Source organism: Triturus cristatus, chromosome 11 (genome assembly GCF_964204655.1).
Source record: "Triturus cristatus chromosome 11, aTriCri1.1, whole genome shotgun sequence".
NCBI classification, from domain to species: domain Eukaryota; kingdom Metazoa; phylum Chordata; class Amphibia; order Caudata; family Salamandridae; genus Triturus; species Triturus cristatus.
Window position 1 is genome coordinate 926,358,339 of NC_140594.1, and position 27,281 is coordinate 926,385,619.

At 44.9% G+C, this 27,281-nt stretch overlaps 1 protein-coding gene across 1 annotated transcript in view; it reads left to right on the forward strand.

The window, feature by feature from the left end:
* Positions 1–4,523: 4,523 nt before the first annotated feature.
* Positions 4,524–27,281, forward strand: part of CLRN1 (clarin 1) — a 187,229-nt gene continuing 164,471 nt past the window's right edge. The window contains exon 1 of the mRNA XM_085634902.1: positions 4,524–5,124. Coding sequence (XP_085491028.1) covers positions 4,872–5,124 — 253 coding nt within the window. The 5' untranslated portion in view covers positions 4,524–4,871. The remainder of the gene's footprint in view (positions 5,125–27,281) is intronic.

Here is a 27,281-nt window from a genome sequence, read left to right on the forward strand (position 1 = left end):
CTGATGATTGGAACGGTGTATGTATGAAAACTGAGAGTACCTGTATACTTTGAACAAAAGGAGCCCAAAGGGATCTTGTTGTTGACAGAAATGGAAGTACGACCGACAAACTCGTAATCGTGCACTAAGTGAGTGAAGGTTGTCAGAATTTCATTGGTTCTGTTCCGTACACACAAATTACACACCATAGAATGTGCAGCACATAGTGTTCATTATTTACAGCATTGGATGCGCAGTATAAATTGTACAGTACCAAATGTGCAAGAAGGTCATGGTACATTGTACCAAAACACTTGCAGACAAAAGGTGGGGCAGGCATCGTGCTCCATCCTACATGAACATCAAAACACAACAGGCACAGTAAAAACCTTAAGTAGGAAGGATAATTTCCTGTTTCAATCCACTTGTCCCTAGACGCCAGGCCCCTTGTGGGTCTGGATATATTTGGGTGAGTTGACCTCACCCACATAATGTGTCATACTGTCAAATTCTGAGATATTGTGTCTGCGCTATTCATGTTTTTCATGCTTTATATGCAGTGTATTTGTAAAACTCTTTTCTTTGGCATAGCGGGGTGGTTTTTTGAGGCATGCGGGGAGTTGTAGTAAGCGCAGGGAGGGTTCGATATTTTATATCACGCTGTGTTAGACATGCACAGAGTCTGTTGTTTGTTTCCTTGATGAGCAAGGGCGTGTCGGGACACCTGCAAGTAATCAAGCGCACGAGAGCCTTAAGCAAACCGTGGTGGGGTTCATCTGAATACAGTCACTAACGGGGTCGCATTTACATCGGTCGACTGAAGGACAGCATGACATATGGCGACTCTAGTAGTCAGCCGCAGTCTATGTAAATGGGATATGGATGCACGGGGAAGATTCGGTAAGCACACCGGTTGATATTGGCACAACAGTGTGTTTCTTTTGTTGGGTGCAGGGGTCATAATTGCACAAATAGATTCTTCTTTTCACTGGACATACACATTTGTCACGTTTATATAGTAGGTAGATATTGACTAGACTTTCAAAGAGGATGTTTGGTCTCACGCACACTAATGGGTGGGATTACAATAAAGTTCGTTTTTGAGAGGAGGTTTTTTGGGTCATGAATCTTGGTAGGGGGTAGTGTGGTATCATTTGTGAGAAACAATAAATACTTTTATTGTATCAGGTGTAATGTGAGGATGCATTTTTAAGTTACATCTGTTTTTTTAGTTGAATTTATGTTTTAGTGAAGGTGCTGTTGGGCTCTTTTAAATATCTTGTGTTTTAGTTACCCCTGAGGAAGAGAATTATCCTGAAATGCATTGGGTAGAAATTAAAAACACTGCGATTTGAGAAATTTGGAACTCTCTCTGCTGCTTTTGAAATCCCAAATAGGCATGGTTGAAAATATTGTTCTGAAGAATTGAAGTAACATGAAAACGTTGGACTGAACATATTTTGAACATTTTTGATAAATAGAAAATTCAAATATGATAAACTGGTTGAAGACTATGGATTCATTTATACATGTGGATGTGCATCTTGTTAGGGGACCAGACAAGGCTCTATTTCTTTCACATTTGAAAAAATGTGTGCGGACGAGCACGCATCAAGGTGGCATGCCTTAACGCCCATGAGCAGCTATAAAAGTTGCAGGAACAATTATTAGAACATTGGAATGTTGGGAGCTCCATTGAAAACAATGGAGGGCTCCGGGCTTATAATGGCTGGTATAAGCCCGGAGCTCCAACATTTCAATGTGTCTTTGTTCACAGCTCTGGCTGTGAACAAAGACTTCAGGGAGCCTGAGGGGATTTCAATCCCCTCGCGCTCCCTGAAGGCTTCGTTTTGTAAGAACATTCTGCCCTCTTGTGGCAGAATGTTCTAATAGCCTTATAGCCCTTCGTAGCAGGGCTATACCGCTATTAAAGTCCCGCTGCGTTAGTTAAAGTCCCTCGCCTTCGGCTCGGGCCTTTAACGCTGCAGCGGGCCTTTAATAGCCGGTATAGCCCGCTACGGCGGGCTATAAGGCTATATGAGTGCGTTCAACCATTTCTGGTTTGCATGCTTCATTTCTGGCCACCTGATTCCACCCTGGTAAGATAATACTACCAGGGCGGTCTCAACCCCAATCGATGATGAAGTTCTTGAGATGTATTAATTACCTGGATAAAGCAGGGATCCAATCATAATTAAAAAACCTTAAGGTATATCCTTTATTTGGTGGTAACTTAGGGATGGTTAAAAATGATCAAAACATCAATCACTGATGTTTTTGGGATGCAATGACCCAGCCACCCTTTAAAAGTGCCAACATGTTTCTGCCCATGCAGATGCCAGACAACTGGTCAGGGGTATTCCTCAGGGCTATCAGTGGTACCTACCTCTACTACTCTTGAAATGCTATTATACAAGAGACAGGTATTTCCTACCTTCCCCTTTGCTCCTCTCAACCCTACTTAGGAGTATTCCTTACTTCATTGTCCAGTGGGGCTGTGCAGCTCACACATTTGTCTAGGAGACATGGCTGGTCCTATACCTGCCGGCATCAGATGAATAGGTATCAGATCAGGCATGTTTCCTTGATGGATGAGTGTCTACAGGAGCTACCTACCCCTACCAGAGCATGGAGTAAATTATACCCCTAAATAACATTTTTAATTCTGACTGGATCCCTAACTTAACTAGGTGATCAATAGATCTCAAGAACAACCTCATCATTTGGGGTCGAGTTCACCATGGTAGTATTATCTTTCAAGGGTGGAATGAGATGGTCAATGATGAAGCATGCCACATAACGCTGATGAGGCCAACTCATCAAATTGTATCAAGAACCACACGGGGTCCTTCGCCTAGGGACAAGTGAACAGGAAAAGAAAATTATCCTTCCTACTTAAAGTATTCACTGCACCTGTTATGGTTTCATGGTCCAATGTACCATACTTAGGGGCTGATTACAATGTAGTTTGGAAACTCTTCCGACCAAATCGGTTTCGGAAGCGTTTCTGACCGGCTCAGGTTCTGCAAGTACGACCGACCGATGACGGTGCCTTCGAACATCGTTCGGTCGGACTCACATTGAATTCAATGGAAGCCTGTGTTCCAAACAAGAACACAGGCTCCCATTGAAAAAAGGGGTGGTTGGGAAAACCATGCACCCTGTCACGGGCATGGGGTGCCTGCCACATTGTGCATGGTTGGAAGGAGAGGTCCCATGGGTACTCCCACAGGCACCAACCAGAGGCCTCCGGGTCAAGGGGGGGCGTGCTACAGGCCCCCAATGTAAGATTCCAAAAACCGTTTTGTGTCAGGCAGACCAAATTGGAACAGCTGTCTGAATCAGTCATTACAATCGCTCATTTGGAAACCGTGTCCATAGAGCTGTTTGAATCAGCTCCGAAAGGCTATGGCTGTCCGAATGCAGTTCGGAACCGATTCAGACAGCGTGAACGGTTTCCTTGCTTCGTAATCAGTCATCCGGAAAGGTGTCCGATTCGGTAGGAAACATGGGTTCTGAATCGAATTCGCCGAATCCCATTCGTCGCCTTTCCAGACGGCATCGTAATCAACCCCATAGTCTACAAAACTGAATACACAGAGCGTGCTGTGCATATTGTGCAGCACATTATAAACCAAATGTAAAACATAGTATTCAATGCACAGCACAAATTAATACAGCACTGAATACAGTGTTTTAAGTGTGCACTATACAGTATGTGTCATCACAGGCTTTTCTCACCATACTATATATCTGTATTCAAACCCATGATGTCCACTTCTTCAGTTCATCTGCAGGCTTAATTTCCACGTCGGTTATTGAAAATCTAAAAATGACTTAATTTATCACATTTCATTTTGTGCTACAGGCTGTGTGGGTGAGGTTGCCAAACTTTACAAAGCAAAAGTCCATAAAGAATGGCAGTTGGACGATTATATCAAACATCTGCACATGTAGCTCATTCAATTACTATGTTTGCATCAAATGTATAAATGTATGTAAATTAACACAAAAAAACAAAAGCTATACATATGTGTAATCTTTGTCATTATTTTATTTTTATGAATCCTCTCCATCAATTTTGACAAATATATATATATATATATGCTTCCCTCAAAAGCAACGATGGCATCAAAAACACAGATGCTTACTCTCTTTAGAATGCTACATACTTCATGCATGTGTGAGCAAATAATTTAAGTGGCCAATATTTTTAATATGTCTAACTACAGATTTTTTTGCCAAAATAGATAAATGTTGGAAAGGCCGTTCCACGCGAATCTGGCTGCGTGATTGTTTATTCCAGTTGAATAAACGCTTCACCTTTCAAGCTGCTGAATGGTCAGAATAATAACTCATGTAACGTCAATGGCCCAGCGATGAATAAACGGGGAGTAATTGTAAGTGGCACTTTCATGGCTCCCCCGAGGAAAACGAAATTCAGTGGAAGAGACTATCGCCTTGGACAGCAGACAAATTACAGAGGTAGCGGGGGTGCCCGCTCGTCCAACCACACACACAGAAGGGCTTTGGCGAGAGCGGAGACATCGATCGCCTTACGGGAGGCTGCATCTGTTACCCGAACCCTTCGTTACCAGGCGACAGGACGCTTAAGAGCGAGGGACCATTCTGTACCATACTCTCTTTGATGCTGTTTTTTGATACAGGACAGCACATTCATCTACAAGTGCTGCACTTTAAGCTGCAGCATTAGTTTTGTGAGCCGCCCTACAGACAGCAGGCACGCTTCTAACATGGTAGAGTAACCGGAAGCGTACCCGTTCTGACCTCGGGGTGGACGTGTTTTTGCTTCAGGATGGTGGCCTGAGCAGCTGGACCGCTGCGTGTTCCCGTCAGCGCGTGCCCTGCTGAATTAAACGTACTTTCCGGAGATGCCAACCCGGCAGAAGAAAGCGATTTTTTGCCTGGCCGGCGTGCTGAGCTTCGCCTGTGCCCTCGGGATTGCCGCCGCCATTGGCACGCAGTTGTGGGTTCGAGGCACGACTCTCTGCAAGACTGGTGCCCAGCTGGTCAACGCCACAGGGGAAGAGCTCGAGAAGTTCATCGGGGAGATCCAGTATGGGCTCTTCCGGGGTCAGAGGGTCAGGCAGTGTGGGCTCGGGACCAGGCCTTTCCAGTTCTCATGTGAGTAATCCGAAAATGTACCAAGTATTTAAATGCGCACATTTGTATAGTCAATATATCTTAAAATAAATGGCAATGTGTGTAAGTTTATATTTAATATTTGCAAACTTAAATACTGCAATTGTGTTTCCGACCAATTTTGTGGTTTTGGAGCACCATTACCCATGTACATAAAAAATGCATGAACATAACTGACACGATTACAAGCTCAGGTGGCAGGGTACTCCTTTAATTATTCATGTGTGAATACTTACATCAACAAGCAGGCCACTAGATCGTCAGCAGCCAGGGACAATAGGCGGAAAGGGCAAATGTGAAGGGGTTGTTTACATTGGAGAACATTCTTTGACAATTTCACAGCAGAGTGGAATTAACTCGTTCCGTGCTCATGACGGAACCACGCCGTCATGAGCCACGGTTGCCGTGTGCTCATGACGGAGTGGTTCCGTCATGCTGTGGCCGTTGGCGGCCGCGGCGCTAATTCCCCACCTGTGCGGGCGATTAGTGCTGTGGGCGGAGTCATGACGGAACCACTCCGTCATGAGCACAGGGTTTAAAATACTATCAAGAAGTGATCAGCTATTTCCAACGCAGAGGCTCAAATTTACTGAGTTTTTGCGTAGGGGGCATCAGAGGCCTGAGCAAAGTGGGTGTGAGGAAATGGGCCATCAGTTGTCTGGTGTGTACAAGTGATAGATCCAAATTCGCCCTCCACTGGGAACCAAACACCCCAACGTAGCACTGGACTTTCTCAGGGTAACAAGCAGAACCGTCCAAGACCTTCTCAAGGGAGGTGGTGTGGGCTAGTAATCACATTCGCTGGTACGCAATAATAACACTCAATGAATAATTGTCCAGTCTGTGCTTTTCCTTAACCCCTTCGCCGCAGCTGGAATTCCGCCGCGGCGCTGGGGGGGTTTGGGGGCAGGTGCGGTGGCGCTGTGCTCGTGACGGAACCACTCCGTCACGAGCCACGGTTGAGCTGTGCTCATGACGGAGTGGTTCCGTCACGTCTCCGCCCACTGCGCTAATCGCCCGCACAGGCGGGGTATTAGCACCGCATGGGCGGGGCGGCCGCCAACGGCCGCAGCATGACGGAACCCCTCCGTCATGAGCACAGCGCAACCGTGGCTCATGACGGAGTGGTTCCGTCATGAGCGGGGAAGGGGTTAAGAAAAGAAAAACTAAATTTATTATGCACACACTAATCAATAATGCACAGTAATTTACAAAAATACATAAGACAGGCAGAAATAACTTTGGCAACATTACATTTGACCCCATTCATCTACCATACAGCTCATAACCATTTATCGGCCGTCTGTTTACATTAGGTCAATGTTGTCCCATTTTAAGATTGCAATCACATGTTATGGTAATACTTCATTCCATCACTGACTTCAGTAACCATAATCCCTCTGTATTTATTATGAATAGTCAAGCATTCAATCATGAGCCCATATTATCAGTACTAAAGCATGACATCCCTTCATTATGAGTAGTAAAAATGACATCCTCTTCTGCACTCATTATGTGCAATCAGGCAATTCAATAAGGTGCTCACATCATCATTAGTAAAACATCGCAGCCTCTCAGGAATATGGGTTACTGTCAACATTAACAACCCTTTATATAAAGAATTGTCATTGACATCTTTTGAAAAAAGCATTGCTTAAACCTACGGTGAATAATACTTTGCAAGAAGGCGTTGCCAAACTGTCATGTAGAACACTTTTCCAATAGAGCATTTGTCAAATTCTCATGACAACTATCTTAAATCATTTTTCACCACACCATGTTTCTGAATCTTCTTTAACTACCTTTAGACCACCGAACCTGCAGCCATAAGTTTAACCCAGAGAGGGCACTGCTCTCCCAGCTGTAGAGCACATGCTGCAGTCTGGGGAGTGCTTACAAAATATCCTGGGGTAACCATCTTTGCTTAGACAAACCAAACTTAGTCAATTACCTGGAGAACATCCTCTTGGGCCTCCTTAAGAGGTGCTGCGGCGCTCCTTCATATCCCCCACACTCTTTTTATGTTGTTGGTTGTGGCCCTACCCTCTGGCGCCACCACAAGGAGGAGAGTCTGTTTTGTCCATAACCAGCACCGTAGGGCTTTATGCAGCTCTCTCTTATGATCATGAATATGAAATTAGCAGCTCCAGCCGCTTACCTTTAATGTGCCTCACAGACTCATGCACCTGTTTTGCCTTTTCTCTTTGTGTTTTTTATCCTGGGGTGCCCTGTCCCACTAGGGCACCACCACATGCCTCCAGGCATTGGGGCAACCCAGGGATCCCGCCCTTGGCTGTCCTAGCTGTCTCCCCACATGAGCACACTTCCTAAGCTGCCCATGGGAGCTGGCAGCTCTTCTTCCTTGCCTACCCCTGTGGGCAGGGCGCTGGTCTCTATGGTGGCCACCCGCTCTCTCTAGACACAGGCATGGGGAGTGGGGCAGGCACACTATGAATGGGAGAGTGTAGAGGCACTCCCTCGTACTCCTCATTGCTGCTGGGCCCCAGAGTTGTGGATCCCAGAATCCTCCTCCTGCACTCCTGGTTTGCCTCACTGGGGAACAACAGAACTCCCCAAAGTCTTGTGGTGGTGGGGGTCCTGGAGTTGGGGATCCCAGGTTCCCGTAATGGAAATCCTGCCCTAGAGTTGTGATCCCCAGACCTTTGGAGCTCTGGTGAGGAGGCCCCACGCATGCCCTGTTCCAGGGAAAATCTTAGAAAACCCTCTTCGCGGTGACCCCCGGGACCTGGCCCACCTGGGGGGTTTGAAGTATTTGGGCTGCAGAGCTCCTCTCCCTCCAGACCTGGCTTGGGGCCATCAAAGGTTGAATCCTTTTCTCGCCAATATCTCGGGCCCCATTGTGCATGCTTTTGGGCTCGTTTTGCTTCTGGTGGCGAGCCCTTGACACCCAAAGCACTCTCCTTAGGCCTCCTGCCTTCTAAAGTTGAAAGTTGCAGACTTTACAGAGAGCTGGTTCCACTGGCCCCCTGCAAAAGCCTTTCAACTTTTTATCTTCTAGGGCTTATCTCCTCCTTGCTGCAGAAGCCCAGTTCTTCTCCCAACTAGTCCTCGGAGGTGTAAGCTCCTCTAGTCCTAGGGGCATTTGTATGGCCTATCCTGGTGTGCAACATCACCTCTCTACCCCTGCCCCAACCTTTCTTCTTACCATGCTGGGACAATTCAAAATGGCATCACCGATGAGCCACTGGTCACATCTCCCCTGGGGCCTCAGCTTTATCCCTCACTGACATCATTGATAGAGCCTTTCCAACCAACTCTTCAAAGGGGAGACCCCTGCATTGTTGGCTCCAGAGTTCTGGGCTCCCTCCTTTGTTCAGTGGACTTGTGCTGGCCGATGCACACTGGTACAGTGTAACAGCCGACAGACTGATGCAGATCCTTCATCCTTTGATTGCAATTAATTAGAGATCAATTGTCTATAGGTGTGGGAGCATCCCCCCTTAGGTTCTTAAGAAATGCCTTGGGGTAGGGCTTGAAACTAGTTAACTGGGGAATTGGTGGGTCATTTACCCTAGGAGGTTCCCAACATCCCTTATTTTAATCATATCGGCTAGGGATGTGAATAAACTAACCTTTTTCCACTAGTTAGATATTTTGAAACCTCTTTTTATGCCCAATGAAAGCCACTCCAATACCATTTCAACCAGCATATGTGTATAGGGACATCATACAATTCGTTCTCCAATGTATTTCCTTGTCGGAGCACGCCCCTTTCCGTAGCAGCTTAGGGATGTACCCTATGATAAAGCATGCCACTAAGGGGTAACCCTGGCGGGTGAGGATTACTTAAAAGTAAAACTTTTTTCTTTCAATGACAAGGTTGTTTTTTTCCTTTTTTTCCTTTGGTTCTTCTCTCCTTGGAGTGACTGTTTTTGGTTATTTACAAATAGTTTGGAGGATGAGTCCTCTTCTTCTTCCTCTACCTCCCCCGTTGTTTTTCTCATGATCCTTCATCCCCACCACTATACTCCTCAGGAGCTGAGTGAAGCACTGTTAATTGTTGGGAGGCCTTTGACCTGCTGCTGGAGAGAAATATAATTAACTTGGCATAGCAGGGTGACAAAAGGCATGGGCTGTTATCTTGAGCTAAGCCAGAAAAATATGACAATCCTGAATAACCCATATGTTGTACAGATATCGTATTGTATTGGAACTCTCACATTTCAGTTTTTCATACAAGTTCCATCCCATTTTGATACGTCACAGGTCTCTGTAGGCCAAAGGGAAGCAAAACTGCACTCTAGGGTGGTCTTCCCCATAGGTGTATAATAATGTGTCACTGCGGACAAGACAGGAACACACACTGACTTTCCCAATGAGTGTGAACTAACATAATGAGGCCTACCCAAGGTAAAAATCCAATCCTACAGAGTCTCCTGTATGCCCAGCTACCTGTGGGCAGTTACAGGGCTGCGCACAAGAGGAGTTTCAGGCACGCAGCCCTCACGGGTGCATCCATCTTCATGTGTAACCAGCCGGGTATCCCTTAACTATGCTGTTTCTGAGTGGCCTTATCTTAAAAGGCGGAAAATGTTGTTAAAACGCTCAATCCATTTACCTGGTATTTACAGTGGGCCAGTCACCAGTTGTGATGCTTACGCACAGTAAAAAGAGCAAAAAGCAGATTGGCAGATTTGATGGCCGAACCCATCCACTTACTGTGGGCAATTGCCCAGGGCCTCCATGTTTGAAGGGCATTCCTGGTAAAGTGAACTTTCTCTCTAGTTCCCTTTTGTGTATTTTTGTTTCTCAACCCTCAACATATAACTCAATATTGATTGGAAATGTAGTGCTTAAATTAGCAGAAATTGGTAATAAAATGCAAAGTTGCACCAAAACAGGCCCCCAAAATATTTTTTGCCCCGGGGCCCCTAAAATCTTTAAGATCACACTGAGGTGCATATGTAACGCAAAGCAGAGAAAAGTGGCACAAACTGGTGTGTGGCTGATCTATTATACATTATAAAAGCCATTAGGTGCAGTTCATAGGGTGCATTCACAAATGCCCGCACACACTTTTGTAAATTTGGGCCCTCCTTTGTCCACCAAATAACTGGCCTTATGCAATTGTCTCATTGTAGCTTAACTGATTAAAATAGTTCATGAATGCCCAAAAAAACACAAAACCATGACAATGTATGCCTAAAACTATGCTAACTACTATTTGGCAATTACTCACTGGTACTTTTTTATGATAATTTTGTTCATTTATGTAAATTGCTATATTGCACTCTATGGAACATTATCTTGAAATTAACTTTGTTGTAGTTTACAGTAAGTCAGATAAAGGTTTCTCTTTTCTGGGGTTTGTAAAAGTATTTCAAAGCTGGGTGCGCTGTGTGAGATGAACACTAATGCAGGCGTTACCTTGGAACGGTGTTATTGTAAAGTTTCAGAGAACCAATTAGAGACTTAGGGCTTGATTCACAAAGGTAAACTTACACTTCTGACTCCGCAGTTGGAGCGGAAAACTCAGTTCATGAAAAGATATGCCTGTTCTCTGTTATTATGTGCTTAGTTCTTTGCCCTAACTGTGGAGTCTCCGAAGTCATAACATTTCTATTAAATAGTAGTTAATGAATTCTGAAAAAAAAAATATATACACAAAAGTGTACAGTTACGTTTGTGAATCAGGCCCTTCTAGCTTTAGTTTTGTGGAAGGAATACTCCATCTGCTTCAGATGTCTGCCCCTGGCGGAAGCTCCATCCACGGCATATGACGCACCGGCCATATAACAAGTGCATTATTGCCGATAGCGCATGCATTATGATGGACGGGCTATCCACTTCATTTGACAGAGTATCCGATCCACCAAACTCTTAATAAGTTTCTTAATGCATACATTACTTCTGTGCATTAATAGAGAAAGAGAAAAGAAGTGAGCAGAATCCCCAATTTGAAAAGTTTAAGAAAGATATGTATGTTTTTCTAACTTGTTTATTGATGTGTATCTTTAAGAATTGGAAGGTTTTTGGAATCATTTTAGAAAACAGTTTTATAATTGGAATTATGATTGTAAAAGCCAAGTCTGAGAATGCTTGAAAATGTTTCATGGAGTAAGTAAAATTAATGAGTTATTGAGAAGGTACATGTTATTATGAATGGATTTTACATTTGTTGCATACTTAACCTTTTTAGCCATACTAAAGAATTCTAAAGGGAAAGTAACACTATAACTGAAGTATTGCCAGCATTCCACGGTACCATACTATGTTAGAATGTATTGTTCAGTTTTTAAAAGTTGTCCTAGAGCTAATATCTGTTGTGGGCATTTTAGTCAAGTTTTCAATTGATATTTCTAATACATTCTACACAAAGTGGCATTTGTGCTGCTGTGTGCCTGTTTTCATTAAATAGTAAAGCAGCACTTCAAAGTGCATATTTCTTCGGAAATTCATATCCTCAACTAATAATAGTCATAGTTTTCTACAAAACCTTTAGAACTAAATGTACACCTTTTGAACTAGTGAGAAATGTATATTTATGATGAGTTAGTACATAACATTTTAGTTGTAATACCCTTTGGTCATAATTCAATTTTTCCTCAAAATAATGCTTGGCGTATTCCACTTATCTGCAGTGAATACATGTCAAACGTTTGGCAATATTCTAAACTTCCAATTACACTACTCATGAAGACAACTAGCTGATGTGAGTGGTCTAGGTGCTGTTCATTGAGAAAGTAGAGTCAGTGGGGACATGCAGAAAAGAGATCCTCATGGGGTATCACGTGTTAGAAAGTATTTGGCACTGACATCAAAGTCATCCTTATGATTCAACCCTAAATTGTGCAACACCTGGTAGGCATTAGGGCAGTCTGATGTTTTTGAGGGTCCCAGGGAAAACATTTTGCAGACCCCCTCATCATGAATGAACTGGTCAGTGCTTGTATCTTTTTCAACAACAAAACCAAATCTACTTTTTTTAGAAATTAGACTCCAAAGCTACATGAAACACATGTCTTCATGTATACCTGAGCCTACCAGGCCACTGCCTGTGTACTTTTCCTCCTGTATGTGCAGTGTGTGTGTTTGTGAGTGTGTGCAGGTGTGTGGTATTACCTTCATGCTATGAGGGCCTGCTTCTGTATGTGTTTAGGTACTTTCCAGCAAGTGCATTAAAAAAAACGAAAATTGCAGTTTTGCTGGCTGTCAGAACCCTGTTTAGAGAACCACAAGGCAAACAGGAGCTACAGTGCCCAGCCATGGTGTTTGATGCCTTTTACTCCAGATGTCCCGTTCCCAAAAACTATGGATCCTGAGCAGCTGGGCCAAGTACCCCGTCAACACTTGACTCTCATTGGTAGCGTGGGTTGAGCAGTCTATGGCTTCTCAGGGGGAGGTGGACAAAGCGGAGTGAACACAGGTTCACAACTCAAAATACATTCTACACCAGAAATTAATGGTTGACCCATCAAATACTTGCTTTTATTAAACAAACAAGTAGTTATATGCAAACACAAAGTAAAATATGACATTCACAGACAATACACACTGTCTCCTAATGTCAGGGCTCTTTGGTTTTATAGGTGGGTTCCTGAGTTCCACTCCACCTGACACTAGCAGTAGTGATTATTCCCAATCCACTATAGGTGACATTCAGGTTAAGCCCCACAAGTAGTCTGATCCTCAGGAGTCCCACTTCTAGTTTTTATTATGTCCCATAAATCAGCCTAACCTGCACCTGCAGGATCAGAATGACCAGAGTCTCTGAGCGTACCATCTTCGCAGGCCCTGACGCTGCAGTAGCTCTCTCCGGTAAGTTCTTCACACGCAGCCCAGGAGGGGCAGTGGATGAGTGACCTCGAGTTCCTCACATGCAGTCCTACAGAGGCAGAGGCTGGGGGGTCCTCAATAGGCCTAGGTGGAGTTACCGAAGTTCTGCTCTGCGGAACTCAGTGATGTGCCAAAAAAACTCTGCTTAGTTGCCCAAGCGGTGGAGTGTGGTAAGTCATGCTGCTCGCACTTATATTTAGCACCAGGAGTTTGTGTCTTGCTGTAAAATCACCGCAAATGGCACTACGCATTGCACCAGAGGGCGCTGCTTCTTTCTACCGCTCGAATAGATATTCTGCTTGAGTAGCAGCTTCCTCAATGTGAGCTTCAGATTTCTCAACACAAGCGGTCATGACCTGCCACGACCACACGCACTGAGAAATCTTGCAGGGAGGAGGTCTAGCATGCAGTTTTTCTTTCTCTCCAACTTAACCTTGGTGAGCCTTGTGAAATAAAGTAATTCTGCTCCGCATCACTTTGCAAACTTTTTCAGAACAAAGCGGGCAAAACTCCGCAAACTCTGCTGGCAGAGTGGAATTCTTCGTCCACCCCTAGGTCTCAATGATCTTGCAGTGTTGGTGAGATTCCTAGAATCCTGGTCCCCAGTTGGTCCTATGGTCCGCTAAGGTCAAAACATCAGCTTGCTCCTCACTACAAATATCTTGACCAGACCATGCCCTTGTCCCCTGGCATAAGGGGTCACCATCCTTACTCTGTACACAGGCTACTGCCCATCGACACAGCAGCAACCTTCACGGTGGACAGCCTGGCAGACAGGGTTTCCGACTTTACACCACACATAGGATCTAGCCCAATTGGCACAGCAAAAATGTTCACAGTGGCCCCACCTTTCATACGGAGTCACCAACTTCAAGCCTGCATATGGGTGATGATCTAATCGGTGCAACAACGGTCACGGCTCACTTCACACTATACTTTACAAACAAGTGAATGCTTCAATTAACCTCAGTCCCTGGTCATTGATCGGGCCGAATATAAACCCATCGATATTTTGCACACCATGTCACCTCATTTTGGACCCAACTATATACAAATCAGTCTTGGCCTTACTCTAATCGGAACATTCAAACCCGAACAGTCAAGCCTGGTCCCTCCTGAAACGGAACACAAGCAACCCAGAATTGGTGTCACCCTAGTAATGGGCTCATCAGCAGGGTATAGGATGGTTCCAGTGACACAGTGTGCACGGGACCCACGTCTGGGCTTATCTGTCCCACTTAGTGTGATACACTAGAGTATAAAAAGAAGTGATAGATGGAATGCTTGAATTAATCTTAGCCGCAACCCAATCCATCAATATTTTGCACACCATATCACCTAATTTTAGAACCAGCTATATGAACTTCACTCTTGACTCTGCTCTACTCAGAACAGTCCAGCTCGAAACTGCCAAGCCTGGTCCTCCATGAAACGGAAACCAAGAAAGCCAGGATTAGTTTCATTATAGATATGGACTCATCAGGCTAGTACAACTTGCTTCCAATGACACAGTGTGTGTGGGACCCATGTCTTGGCATACAAATCCCACTTACGGTGGCACAGTAAATTATGCAAAAAAATGATAGATGGAGTGCTTTCATTAATCTCAGCCCCTGGTAATTACTCGGGGTCGAACCCAATCCATCGCTATTTTGCACATCATGTCACCTCAGTTTGGACCCAGCTATATGCAAATCCGGCTTGACCCTGCTCCAATCAGAACAGTCTGCTGCATGCCCAATTTTTAGAGTAAAATCAAGATAGTTGTGGTTTTCTGGGGCAATCGTACTCGGGGGTTGTGTCGTGTTGAAATCATATTTTTGCACCTAAAATTTGTTTAATCTAAGAACACTTGAATTTCATAATGCAAACTTGTGAATTATGTTTTTTTAATTCAAAATCGAATCGGGAAGCAGTACAAACAGTGTGCAATTATCCAGTGCCAGATATCTTGGACTGCTGATCCGTCGAAGGCACTGTGGTTTAGTCGAAGAGCCAGGTCTTGAGGGCCTGACAATGATTGCCTGAGGTGGAGAGGCAGGGTGTTCCAACACTTTGCTGTGAGGTAGGAGAAGGATCTCCTCCGGCCATGGTCTTGTGGATATGTGGGTCGGCGGCCAGGGCCAGTTGGGCAGAGAGAAGGTCTCTGGTGGGTGTGTGGAATGCGAGGCAGTGGTTGAGGTACGCAGGTCCCTTGTTGTGTAGGGCTTTGTAGGCGTGTGTGAGGGGCTTGAAGTTGATTCTTTTATTGACTTGTAGCCAGTGAAGGTCTCTCAGGTGACCAGTTATGTGGCTGTAGCAGGGGATATTGAGGATGAGTGTGGCAGAGCTGGTATGACTGTTCTGCAGTCTCTTGAAGAGTTTCTGAGTGATGCCGGCATAGAGTGCATTGCCTTAGTCGATTCTGCTGCTGATGAGTCCATGGGGGACCATCCTTCTGGACTCAGTGGGGATCCACTTGAGGATCTTTCAGAGCAGGAGTATCATGTGGAAGCAGGATGATGAGACGGCGTTGATCTGATGGTTCATGGTGATTGAGGAATCCTATTATGATGCTGAGGTTTCATGCATGGTCTGTGGCTGTGGGGGGATCCAAGATCTGTTGGCCACCAGGAGTTACCCCAGGTGGAGGGGGTGGAGCTCAGGATGAGGACTTAGGTCTTCTATGAGTTTGGCTTGAGGCAGCTGTTCTTCATCCAGGCGGCGACAGCCTTCATCCCGCCGTGGATTTTGTTCATGTCGACTGTGGGTTCGTTGGCGAGGGAGAGGATCGGCTGGGTGTCGTCAGCATCTGTGATGATGTTGAGTCTGTGGTTCCTGATGATGGCTGTGAGCACGGCCATGTAGATGTTGAAAAGAGTGGGGCTCCGGGAGGAGCCCTGAGGCACTATGCAGCTGATCTCTGTAGGTTCAGAGTGCAGCAGTTGTAGTCTGGCACTCTGTGTTCAGCCTGTGAGGAAGGAGATTATCCATTCAAGGGCTTTGATGTGGATGCCGGCATCATGGAGTCTTGTGCATAGGGTGCGGTGGGAGATGGTGTCAAAGGCAGCCAAGAGGTCCAGGAGAATGAGGGCTGAAGTTTCGCCTTGCTCGAGGAAAGTGCAGATGTCATCTCTGGCGGTGAGGAGGACGGTCTCTGTGATGTGGTTGCTTCGGAAGCCAGATTGGTAAAGGTCCAGGATGTGGTTCGCTGCGATGTACTCGGAAAGTTGGACGTTAATGTCCTTGTTGATGCCCTTAACTGGAAAGGGGGGCAGAGAGATGGGTCTGAGTTCTTTGGGTCCTTCAGGTCAGCAGAGGGTTTCTTCAGCAAGGGGTTGATCTCTGCGTTTTAACAGTCTTCCAGGCAGGTGGTGGAGTTGATGGAGCAGTTGATGGTGCTGCAGAGTTCGGGGGCGATGGAGGTGCCGGCTTTGTTGAAGATGTGGTGCGGGCAGGGGTTGGAGAGTGCTCCGGAGTGGATGCTCTTCGTGATCTTGAGGGTGTCGTCACCGGTGAGGGGAGTCCAGCTGAGTAGGGTTTGCTGGGGTCTGGTGTCTTTGGGTGAGGTGGTTGCGAGTGGGTTGAGAAGGTCTTGAGTATCAAGGCTGTAGTAGCTGTCATAGATCTCCTTAATCTTGCGGTGGAAGAAGGTCCTGAGGTTGTTGTAGAGGTCTTGGAAGGGTAGGATGTCTGCTGTCTCTGTGCTGGGTTTGGTGAATTCTTTGACCACAGTGGAAAGTTATTTGCTATTGAGTGTGTAGGCATGGATCGTTTCTTATAGGGGCTCTTTCTTTGTTGTCCGAATGAGGTGGTGATGTGCAATGACAGCAGTTGTGAAGGTTGAGTGGTCTTCTGGGGACTTGATGCTCCTCCAACTTCTCTTGAACAATCTGCGGGTGTGTCTGGACTCATGAAGTGCGGGAGCAAACCAGCTGGCTTTTTGGGAGTGTCGCTAGCCTGGTGCTTTCTTGAGGGGAGCCAGTGTGTCGGCGCAGTTGGAGATCAATCAGTGAAGGTTGTGTGCTTAGGTTTTGGCATCCACAGAAGTCAGAGTTGGGGTGTTGCTGAGGTAGGTGGCGAGCTGTTCTTCGGTGTCCTTGTTCCAACTTCTGCAAAGATAGCTGTAGGTGTGATTGTGCATGGTGGGTTTGGTCAAGAAGAATTGGATGCAGCAGTGGTCGGTCCAAAGCAGCTCAGGGCTGTGGCTGAAGGTGAAGTGTCACTGGCATGGAAGGCGGGGTTGAGTGTGTGTCCTGCTGAGTGGGTTGGGGAGGTGACACGTTGTTTGAGTCCAATGGTGGTGAGTTTCTCAAGCAGTGACGATGTGTTCTTGTCATTGGGGTTGTCCAGATGAAAGTTGCGGTCACCAAGGAGGATGTAGTCTGAGGAGGCTGCAGCTTGGGATGGAATGAAGTTGATGATGGAGTTGCTGATGTGTAGACGGGGTCCCGGGGGTGGGTCTGAAGATGAGGGTGCCACGGAGGGCAGTGTTCTGATTGGTCTGGACCTGTAAGTGGACGTGCTCCATGTTGGTTGAGTGGTCTACCAAGTGGGTGGTGAGGCAGACAGCGCTTTTGTCTATGATGGCGATACCTCCACCTGGTTTGTTGATGCAGTCTTTGCGAAAGATTTTGTAGCCGTCCGAGATGGCTTGTGGCAATGTTTAAAATCACCTAGAGAAAAAATTAGATTGTGTATTGTGATATATAGTGGATCATTTTTATTTACGGCACTAGTGGGACGTGGAATTATCCAATAGCCTCTTTTGAGAAATATTATTTACTAATATATATTAATATATATGTGCTGCTGTGCTTTGCATTCAGACGCTCAATGTTGTTTCTGGTCACGCTCTGCACATTCGAAAATTTCACCCCTTGGGCCCACTAATAGCAACAACAATCACATCATTTAATCAATATATTTGATTGCCTCAAGCTCCAAGCCACCTACCACCATGTCAATTTACTTCTGTAAACAAAGTGACACCCGTCTGCCTGCTGCCCACATGACACTGTAAAACAGCCACTGCTGCTGGCACGTTAAGAAGTCATAGGTCGTTATTCCAAGTAATATAGGATTTCCAATTCTTTTAACACTACAGCCAGAACTTCTCATACCACAGGGTGGAGTTGTTTCAGGGAGTGTTAGCACAGTCTACTGTGGATTGGGGAATACCAGCAGAAATAAGTGTTTCTGGACTATTTCCCACAAGCTATTTCTGATTTGTGGTCCATTTTCCAGGAACATATTCCACCAGGTTATTCCTGGTGAAAAACTCCTCAGAAAACTCCAAGGGTGAGGAAATAGCCCAAACAGAAATACAACACATCTCAAAATGTGCTATTCAGGCAATATCTTCCATTACTAAGATGACCAGAAATATAGAGTAACTTTAAAAGGCGGGCCGTAGACGTGCCTTCCCATAGAGCGGGCCATGGACATCGTTCGCCTCAGATCACACATTCCTTAACCTGTTAGCTGCTTGGTAATGACAAACAACAGAAGGGGTATATGTGAAGATTCAGAGTGGAGGATACATTCGTTTATTAACCCCTTCGCTGCGGCGGGAATTCCGCCGCAGCGCTGGGGGGTGTGGGGGGGCAGCGCGGTGGCGCTGTGCTCATGACGGAGCCACTCCGTCATGAGCCACGGTTGAGCTGTGCTCATGACGGAGTGGTTCCGTCATGACTCCGCCCAGTTGCATTGTCCCCCCGCACAGGCGGGGAAACAGCACCGCGTGGGCGGAGCGGCCGCCAACGGTCACGGTATGACGGAACCGCTCCGTCATGAGCACACGGCAACCGTGGCTCATGACGGAGCGGTTCCGTCATGAGCGGGGAAGGGGTTAACAATACTCATGCCAAGAAGAGAGACAGTCCCATTCCATGGCTTCTCTTGGGCATAGAGTGCACTACATTTTTTCTTGTGCAGTAACCCATCAGCACAATATTACATTGTATTGCCCAGGTTTGCATTTCGGCACAAGTCAAGGGATGTCATGTGTGTTTTATTCAAATGCTGTCATGTTTGTTTTATTTGATGAGTTAACTGTGAACCACGGATACAGGCAAATTACCTGCGGAGGTGAACTACAGCACAGCGTGCATGTCAAGGCTGACACATTCAAAATGTACCATTCGTTTTTTAGCTGTTTTCCTTTCCATTATGTCATTCAAACTGGCCACAGTACCTCATCTAATCGTAAACACATTTCATTCAGCCAGAAGTCTTTGTTGTGCAGGAAATGTGTTATGCCTCAAGGACCCCATCTGATTCTCATCAGTTTCTGGGTCAGTGGTTCATTTTGTAAAGGTCACCAATATTCATTCAGAGCACAGAGCATCATTCATTTTGGCACGGACTGTATTCTCACTGAAGACAGCGCAATATTTTAATTGACTATTTGCGGATGTGCCAGTTGCAAAAGTTCAACGGTCTTGTGATTATTTAAGGCAGATTGACGGTGAAAAATATTCTGCAGAACTGTATGCAAGTGTGGGGGGGAGTGAGTTGTATTTTTTAGAAAGCAGAAAACCTGTAAATCTATCGCTGACTGTGGTGGAGACGACACGAAGTCCTAAAGCGAATGCTACTTGTAAGCCCGACCCCCTCCCCCCCCCCCCAACCCCCCACCCCCCCACACACACATCCTCTCCTTACCACAGCAATCTTGAAGCGGTCAATTCTCTTTTTATGTTTGGGTACATCTAGCTTGTTTTTCTGAATGACTTCATGTTCTCAAATCTTCAATAAGTGCAATAAGAAGCGCAAAGATGGAGTCGGTTTTCGGTCAGCATGCTTTATCTATTAGCTTTCTTTCATGTGTTTTTTATATACTTTGCCATTGCTTGGATGGGCTGTCCATGGCATATTGCGGATGCTTACATAGTCCCATTTTGTTCCCTTCATGATTTGCTGATGAGTCATCGAGTAATCCTTGTGTTAAACTGTAGATGAACCACCGATTGTATCTTGAAACAGAGCCAGTGAGTGTTGTTTAATGTATTTACTTTGTTCACATGACAACATGTTCATTGGTGGTTTTTGGCATTGTTGTTTAGGAAACGCTTGCTGTTTGGCTGCCATTACCTGTGATTAATGCGAAAACAACAATTGATGGACAGAGTGCAGAACAATGTCATATATTCACCCCAGTACAGAGAATTGGGCCTAAATCCATCGTTTTTTTGCTCACCATACCATTCCAGTTTGGACCCAGCCATATGCAAATCAGTCTTGACCCTGCGCCCCAATGCGAACAGTCCAGCCCGAACTGCCATGCCAGGTCCTCCCTGGACTGGAAACAAGCATCCTAGGTTCGGTTTCGGGGTTTCACCCCCTCATCAGCCAGGATAGCTTGACTCCAGTGGCATGGAGAGCACCTGGCTTGGCAGTTCGGGCTGGACTGTTCCCACCTGTGATTAAGACACTGCACTATTCACCAGTCAGCAGTGCACATTCATTTGTTTTACCTCGCTGCCGTGTTGGATTCACAGCTTGGTTGCAAAGTAAAGACGTTCACTTTCTTATTGATGCAACAGAATTGCAGGCCCTTTGTGACATGTAGCTATGATGTTGTGTATTCGTTTCAAGTGCACCATGTGCAACAGAAACCTCATCTTCTGAGCCCTTTTCGTAATATTCTTCTTAGATTTACAGATGGTTCTTTGATTTATTGGATTTTCTTTCTTGAACAGCTCAGATTAACAGATACAATGTTACTAAACACAAAACTGTCAGACCTATGGGCTTTGCCAATGCTTGGCCAATACAAGTTTGATTATATCCTCAAGAACATATTAGAACAAGTACAGCAGTGTCACACAGGGAACAATCGCAAAGTCTACTGCATCTACCAGCTCTTCGTAAAAAAACATACGTAAAAAACATACTTGCCACAGTGTTCATAATTTTATCGGAAAGCACTGAGCGCACACAAATGGGCTGGGACGAAAAAGGGAAATAGTGAATAAAAAAATTATTGACAAAGCCAATGGGTATGGCTTTGGTAAAAAGGATGCATTTAGGGTCATAAAACCTACAAGTGCACGTGCACAATTCAACATGCTCAAAAGCACAAAAACCAGCACACATACAGGACATTTTTACAACTTCCAACAAAATACAGGCATCGATTCACAGAGACCTGTAAGTACACAGGCACCAATACACATAGACCAGCAGTCTTAAATAACCCTGTGCAGCCCGGTGCACTGGGTTGAACGTTAGCAAAACACAAGATGATGAGCAGTAAGGAGAACAAGATGAAGTGCATCAAGGTGCACAAGTCAAGTGTACCTTGGGGGGTACTAGTTGTTGTGCATGAGATGACCACAGGGTGTTCTTTGCAAGGGGGTCATTGGCTGACGTAGAGTTCACAGAGACCGGGTTATGGGTATTATGGGAGCACAGGATCATGTGCAACAAGAGTCACTGTGCAATGTACAATGGATGCACATGTGTTGTAGAACACACTGAACTTGTCGATGTGCACCATCTCGTATACAAATCTTTCAGCAAGTTATGATTTTATTTTAGCCAAGATAATTTTTCCTGCAGCCCTATACTTATAATAAATTGTAAAGCTAATTTAGCTACAATAGCAGAACTGTATGAATGTGTCACAAATGCTATATGTCACTTATCAGCTACACAAATACGCATATGGATGAAGAAAAAACACACATATCCTCTTCATGGCGATTTGACTTGCTTATGTTTTCCTGAACACATATATTTCCTCTTTAGGATTTTATTTTTCTTTAAAGTTTGCTCCACATATTTTGTGCTCCATATTGTAAACACAAAGTGTACCTTAATTAGCAAATAGTTTCTTTTACCATATTCCGAAGAAACATTTTTTGCTCCATGCTCAAAGCGGATCTGATGTAAATCCTTGTAATGGTATGTATTAAAGATAAAAAGAGGCTTTGCTAAATGAACCATGTTTCGTAAGACAATGCATTGTGTCACTCAGATGATATCTGTAAAGGCGTGATTTCTTTTCCTCTAGTGTCAAGTAAAGTCAAACAGCAAATTATGTTAAAAGAATAAAGTGGAAAACAAAAACCCACCCTAGAAGTACCATATTACCAATTCAACCAATCAAAAAGCCAGCAATACCACTTCTCTCAGCTGTGCTTACAAATAGTAGCACATTCTTTGTTTATATAACCTACAGGTTCACTAAAATAATTGGGATAGTAAATAATCCAATCTGTATCTACTACATGTGCAAAAAAGTGTACTTGAGTGATTCAGTCTTCTACCCTTATATCAATATTATGGTCCAATAGTAATACAAAGTCACCTCATTACCCATTAGAAATACAATTATATTGAGGTACGCAATATGTAAGAAATTGGGTTATTAGTTGTAAAGCATGTAAATTGTTTACAAGTAATAGGTCTGCAATTATTGTCCAGTCAGTCCTTTTTTTTTTTAAGCAGGAAAAGTACTTTTATTGCTGTTAGACCTAGCATCTTCTGGCGTGTTTCCCCTGTCTCTTTGCTATCTGACCTGCTGGTTTTAACTCTGTTTTTGCTGGTTTGGTGTCTCTGCACACTTTCTCACTGCTGTTCAGAGTGCAAGTGCTCCTGTGGTAAATTGTTATTATGGATTGGTGTTTCCATGATTGGCATATTTGATTTACTGGTAAGCCCCAAGTAAAGTGCACTGAGAATGCCAGGGTCTTTAAATCAAATGCTGCTAGAGGGAATTCAGCATTGATTGTGCCACATGCACGTGCAGGTTTTCAAAGGGTTTTCAGATCTGCCACTGCACTGTCTGTGTGCAATGTTTACTGCCATGTTGACTTGGTAAGTGCCCCCACTTGCCAAGCCTTAATCTTATTACATGTGAGTTACCCCTAAGGTAGGCCCAAGGTACCCCTGTGGGCAGGGTGCAGTGTATGTGAAAGGTAGGAAATGCCCTGGTGTGTGTGGCATGCCCTCATAGTGAAATAAAGTGTATTTTGTTTTTCACTATTGAAAGGCCATCTGTCCCATAGAATAGAATGGGGAATACTTTGTAAACATTTTACAAGTATATCTTCCCATTGGGACAAGATAGAGAAATGGAGTTTAGTATGCCCAAGCTTAGAAGTTCGAAATGCATCTTTTAGTAAAGTTAATTTTTATGTTCTGTGTTTGAAAATACCACTTTTAGAAAGTAGGTATTTTCTTGCTTAGCTATCCTGTGTGCCTCTGCTGGGATGTGGATTGACTCTCTGACTTTGGAGTGACAAGGGCTGGGGATGTGCATTCTCTTCAGACAGCCACTGGGGGGTCAAGGTGTGTCCTGCCCTTCCTGGATGAGTCAGAGATGGGGTGAATAGAACTGGGCTGCATTTAGAGTAGAGGGAGGAGATTTCCTTGTACCTAAATGGGCCCGGTTTGCCTCCCACAATGCTGTCTCATGTCGGGAAGCTGGGCCAGAGAGGACCAAATTGTTTTGGACTAAGCACAGCCATTCTCTGCCCAAGAAAACAAAGGGAAACTGAATATAAATATTGGGGCACTGACCTAGAACTTTAGAACTCGCTTGGATCAAGGAATCTGTCAAGAAGAAGTACTGGAAGAACTGCCAGGAGGAGTACTTACTCTTTGCTGTGTTATTGCCTTGCTGGGTTGGCCTGCAGTTGCTGCTTCTGCCTTGGTCAGTGAAAGAACTGGACTGAACTTTGTTCACTTGTTGCTGAGTATCTCCAAGAGCTTGCCCCCTGTTCTTGAAGTCTCAGAGACAGCAAAGACTTCACTAACCTCTGGGTACCACCTCTGGAACCCTGGGTTTCAGTTGCCACAGAGGGGGAAAGCAGCCGACACCGTTACCGACACAGCTGCTGGCTCTGTGTCCTGAAGGCACTGCCGCACTTTGCACCGCAACCATGGTCTCACCACCGACTGCTGCCGCCACCAAGCCTATGCTTAACCTGCGACCTGTGGACACCTCACTCTGCTCCGCCTCACTTCACTTCGCCACCCTGGTTTTACCGACAATGTCATTGCACACTGACCTCGGCAACCGTGGTTTGGAGACACCGCACATAAGTCACACAATGCACCGCCCCATTCCACACTGCAGTCTGGGCCGACTGATGCCAGCTCCCATCAACCGGCACTGTGGCTTGCACCGTGACCTGTCAGCACCGCCACAAGCACCGCCTCAACCTGCACTGCAGCCCTGGCCTCACCAACACCGCTTGACGACCATCACCGAGCCACTGCCTGCACGGAGATTGAGGGCACCACACGCCGCACCGCTATGCTTCACATCGCAACTGCAACGGTTGCCACGTCCAGCCCACCTCAACATGGTGGCCAGAACCAAAGGTACTGTTTATGAGTCTGCTGACACTAACGCCTGTCCACACTGACGCAGTTGGCCGAAACTGTTGGATTCTGTTGTCTTCAGCACCGCTGTATCCCCGGACGGAGCTACCGGCCTTTAAGGAACTGCATTTCAAAGTCATTCTTCCAAAGTGCAAATGTTTTATTACTGTATGTTGGTCTTTTATCGTTTTGGTCTTGTTTGCACAGTTAAATATTGGTTATTTTTCTAAAACTGGTGTGGTGTCCTTTTGTAGTGTTTTCACTGTATTACTGTATGTTATGCGCAAATGCTTCACACACTGCCTCTGAGATAAGCTTGACTGCTCGTGCCAAGCTACATAAGGGGTGAGCAGGGATTATTTCAGTTGTGTAGCCCCCTTATTCTGACTAGAAGGAAGGGTCCCTATTTGGACAAAGGTGCAAACCCTTGTCAACTAGAGACCCCATTTCTAACAATTACACACACCATACTAAGTACTATGCATTAAATTACAAATATATACTTCAGGTAGGTGGAAATACCTTTGGTGACACCCTCATATCATATTACACTCACAATGGGTCCTAAAACCCATAATCACAATACATTAAAAAAAGGCAGATCTACTGGCTTTTTCAAGAGGTAAAACATTGATATTAATACCCATTTGTGATGCTTTATCATGGTAATACATTATAAGGGGTCTCAGTATAGATAGACCAGGTCTACTGGCTTTGTCATCACATTAATAACAATAACCAAATTTTCAAGTGCCCTATTTTATCACTATTAAAACCAATGGAGTTAATAACTACCTTAAAATGCACTCATAATAAGTTTAGACATTGCATTGTCCATTACCAGCTTATTAATAAAGTGTTTAAATTCAAACACAGCATGTGTCAAGAATCTCTCTTGACTTTTTAGAAGCCACTTAATGTAGTCATAGGAGCAAACACTAGTGTTCCCTGCACTCTAGGCCCAAGAGCAAAAGCGTCAGCTCTGAGAATGCTTGAAAACATAGTAAACCTTAACAGGAGTCACAAATTTACTATGCCCTGAAACTTAGGACGACATTTCAGGGCCCTTTCTGGGACTGCAGTGAAAACAGAAGGGGTGCCCCATACCTTACTTAGGGCCACTACAAGCAGACAGGTAGATAAAATAGCATGGGGGCGGCATTTCGGGGTGCACCAGGCCTGGGGAAATGCATTAGTAATTAGCAGCTCACCCCACTCTTTCCTTTTATTGATGCAACCTCGTGCCACTGGTTTCTTTTGTTTTTATCATATTTTTTGTGGCCCGGTCCCACCCTGTGTTGGGGGCTGTAGGGGAGGCCTGCCAGCATGCTGAGCTCTGTGTGCTCCAGCACGTGGGGGCCGGCATCTTGATTTCTGCTTCCACATGCAGGAGAACCTCATTTTTTGCTCTTCCACTTATGCTGTCCTCCTGTGAGTTTCCCAGTAAGCCCTACATGCCTACTCCATGTATGCTTACTCATATTATAAGGCCTTCCTCAGGTCAGCACATTTACTTGTAGCGTCCCTTCTGTGACAGGCTATCTATGCTATGCATAATATTTGTTTCAAATGTGCAGCCTGTCTTCCAGTTTACCCAGCCCAGTGCCTCTCATCCTAGTTGTGCAGCAGCAACCTTATTGTAAAAGCAGATACTGGTAATTAGCATGCTCACTTCAATTACCATAAATTTACTGTCAGTGAGACTCAGGTAGTGAGGCTCACTCACAATAAGTTAAAAAAATGGGTAGCCAATTGCGAGAAAACTTGGTAGACTAAACGGATGTAGGGTATTTGCTACAGTATTCTTTACTCCATTCTACCAGTTGAGAAACAACTACATCTGTACATCTTGTCTAAATGTTTCTGGGCTCTCAAGTGTCATAAATCTCATAAAATATATGATAAACATCTAGAGCAATGGACTCATCAAGACTCATCCAAGTTCATCCAATAACCATAAGGAGTCTGAGGGTGACTTTGAAAATTAAAAAAGTTAAAAACACAGTATGGAAATAAGTTCCACTAGGTACACAAATATGTTCCCAGGGTTCTGAATTAGCCAGAACTAGATACAGAGGAAGACAATCCACTCATCTAGTTCTCATGCATGAGAAATTGCACCCAGCCCCTGGAAAAAATCTCACTGCCTTGACCAAGAAGAAAATAAAAAAAAGTTGAAGTCCCAGTGAAGTATGCTTAGCCAGTAGAAACAATATAGGGCCAACATAGGGCAAAGAAAATACCTTGCTAGGAACCGGAACTTAATGATGGTGGATATATACTTGTGATTGTATAATTGTGACTAGCTTATGGGAGGCAGTGGTGTTGTGCCACTTCAATCATGAGATTTAGATTGCACCAAGAGGGGACATTTAGCAATTATGTTACTGAAGCTAACAACTGTGCATGGGCATGCATTGTCTTGGCTGTCCCCATTAGCCATGCACAATTCTAGTTTGCTGGTTGATGGATAGGCACATAGAGTTCTTCAACATAAGCTGTCTAATAGAAGTCAGAGGCAGGCGCCTTTTGTGGAGTCAGCAAGTCAATACTCTGGGAGGAGGAGGAGTTGAGTCAAGGGGAATGAGTAGACACTATGGTATACGGGCAGAACTCAGCATGTTACTTGGACAACTGTGCCATTGATTTTTATAAGAGAATCAGATGCCCAATCATATTGCATTACCCGCCTAACACTTTAAAGTGCCTGACACCTGAAGATCATGTGCCACTTCCTCCCTGAATGGCTCACCCCACTAAATTTTGGGCGCCCTCCCCCATTGAGACAGAGTAGAATATTATACCAACTGATGACATTTTTCAATTAAGTACTGTATTGCAGGACTAGCTAAAGACCTATGGAGGGACAACCTCATGGGAGCATGTTGAGTTGGACTGCAGTCTGCTAATCATTCACATGATAACTATTCTTAGGTAGAGAAGGCTAGCCATGACTGCTGCTCATTTTGTATGGGTTTACAAGGCTGTTCAAGGGCACACAAGACAATGTACAGACCTCTAGTCGC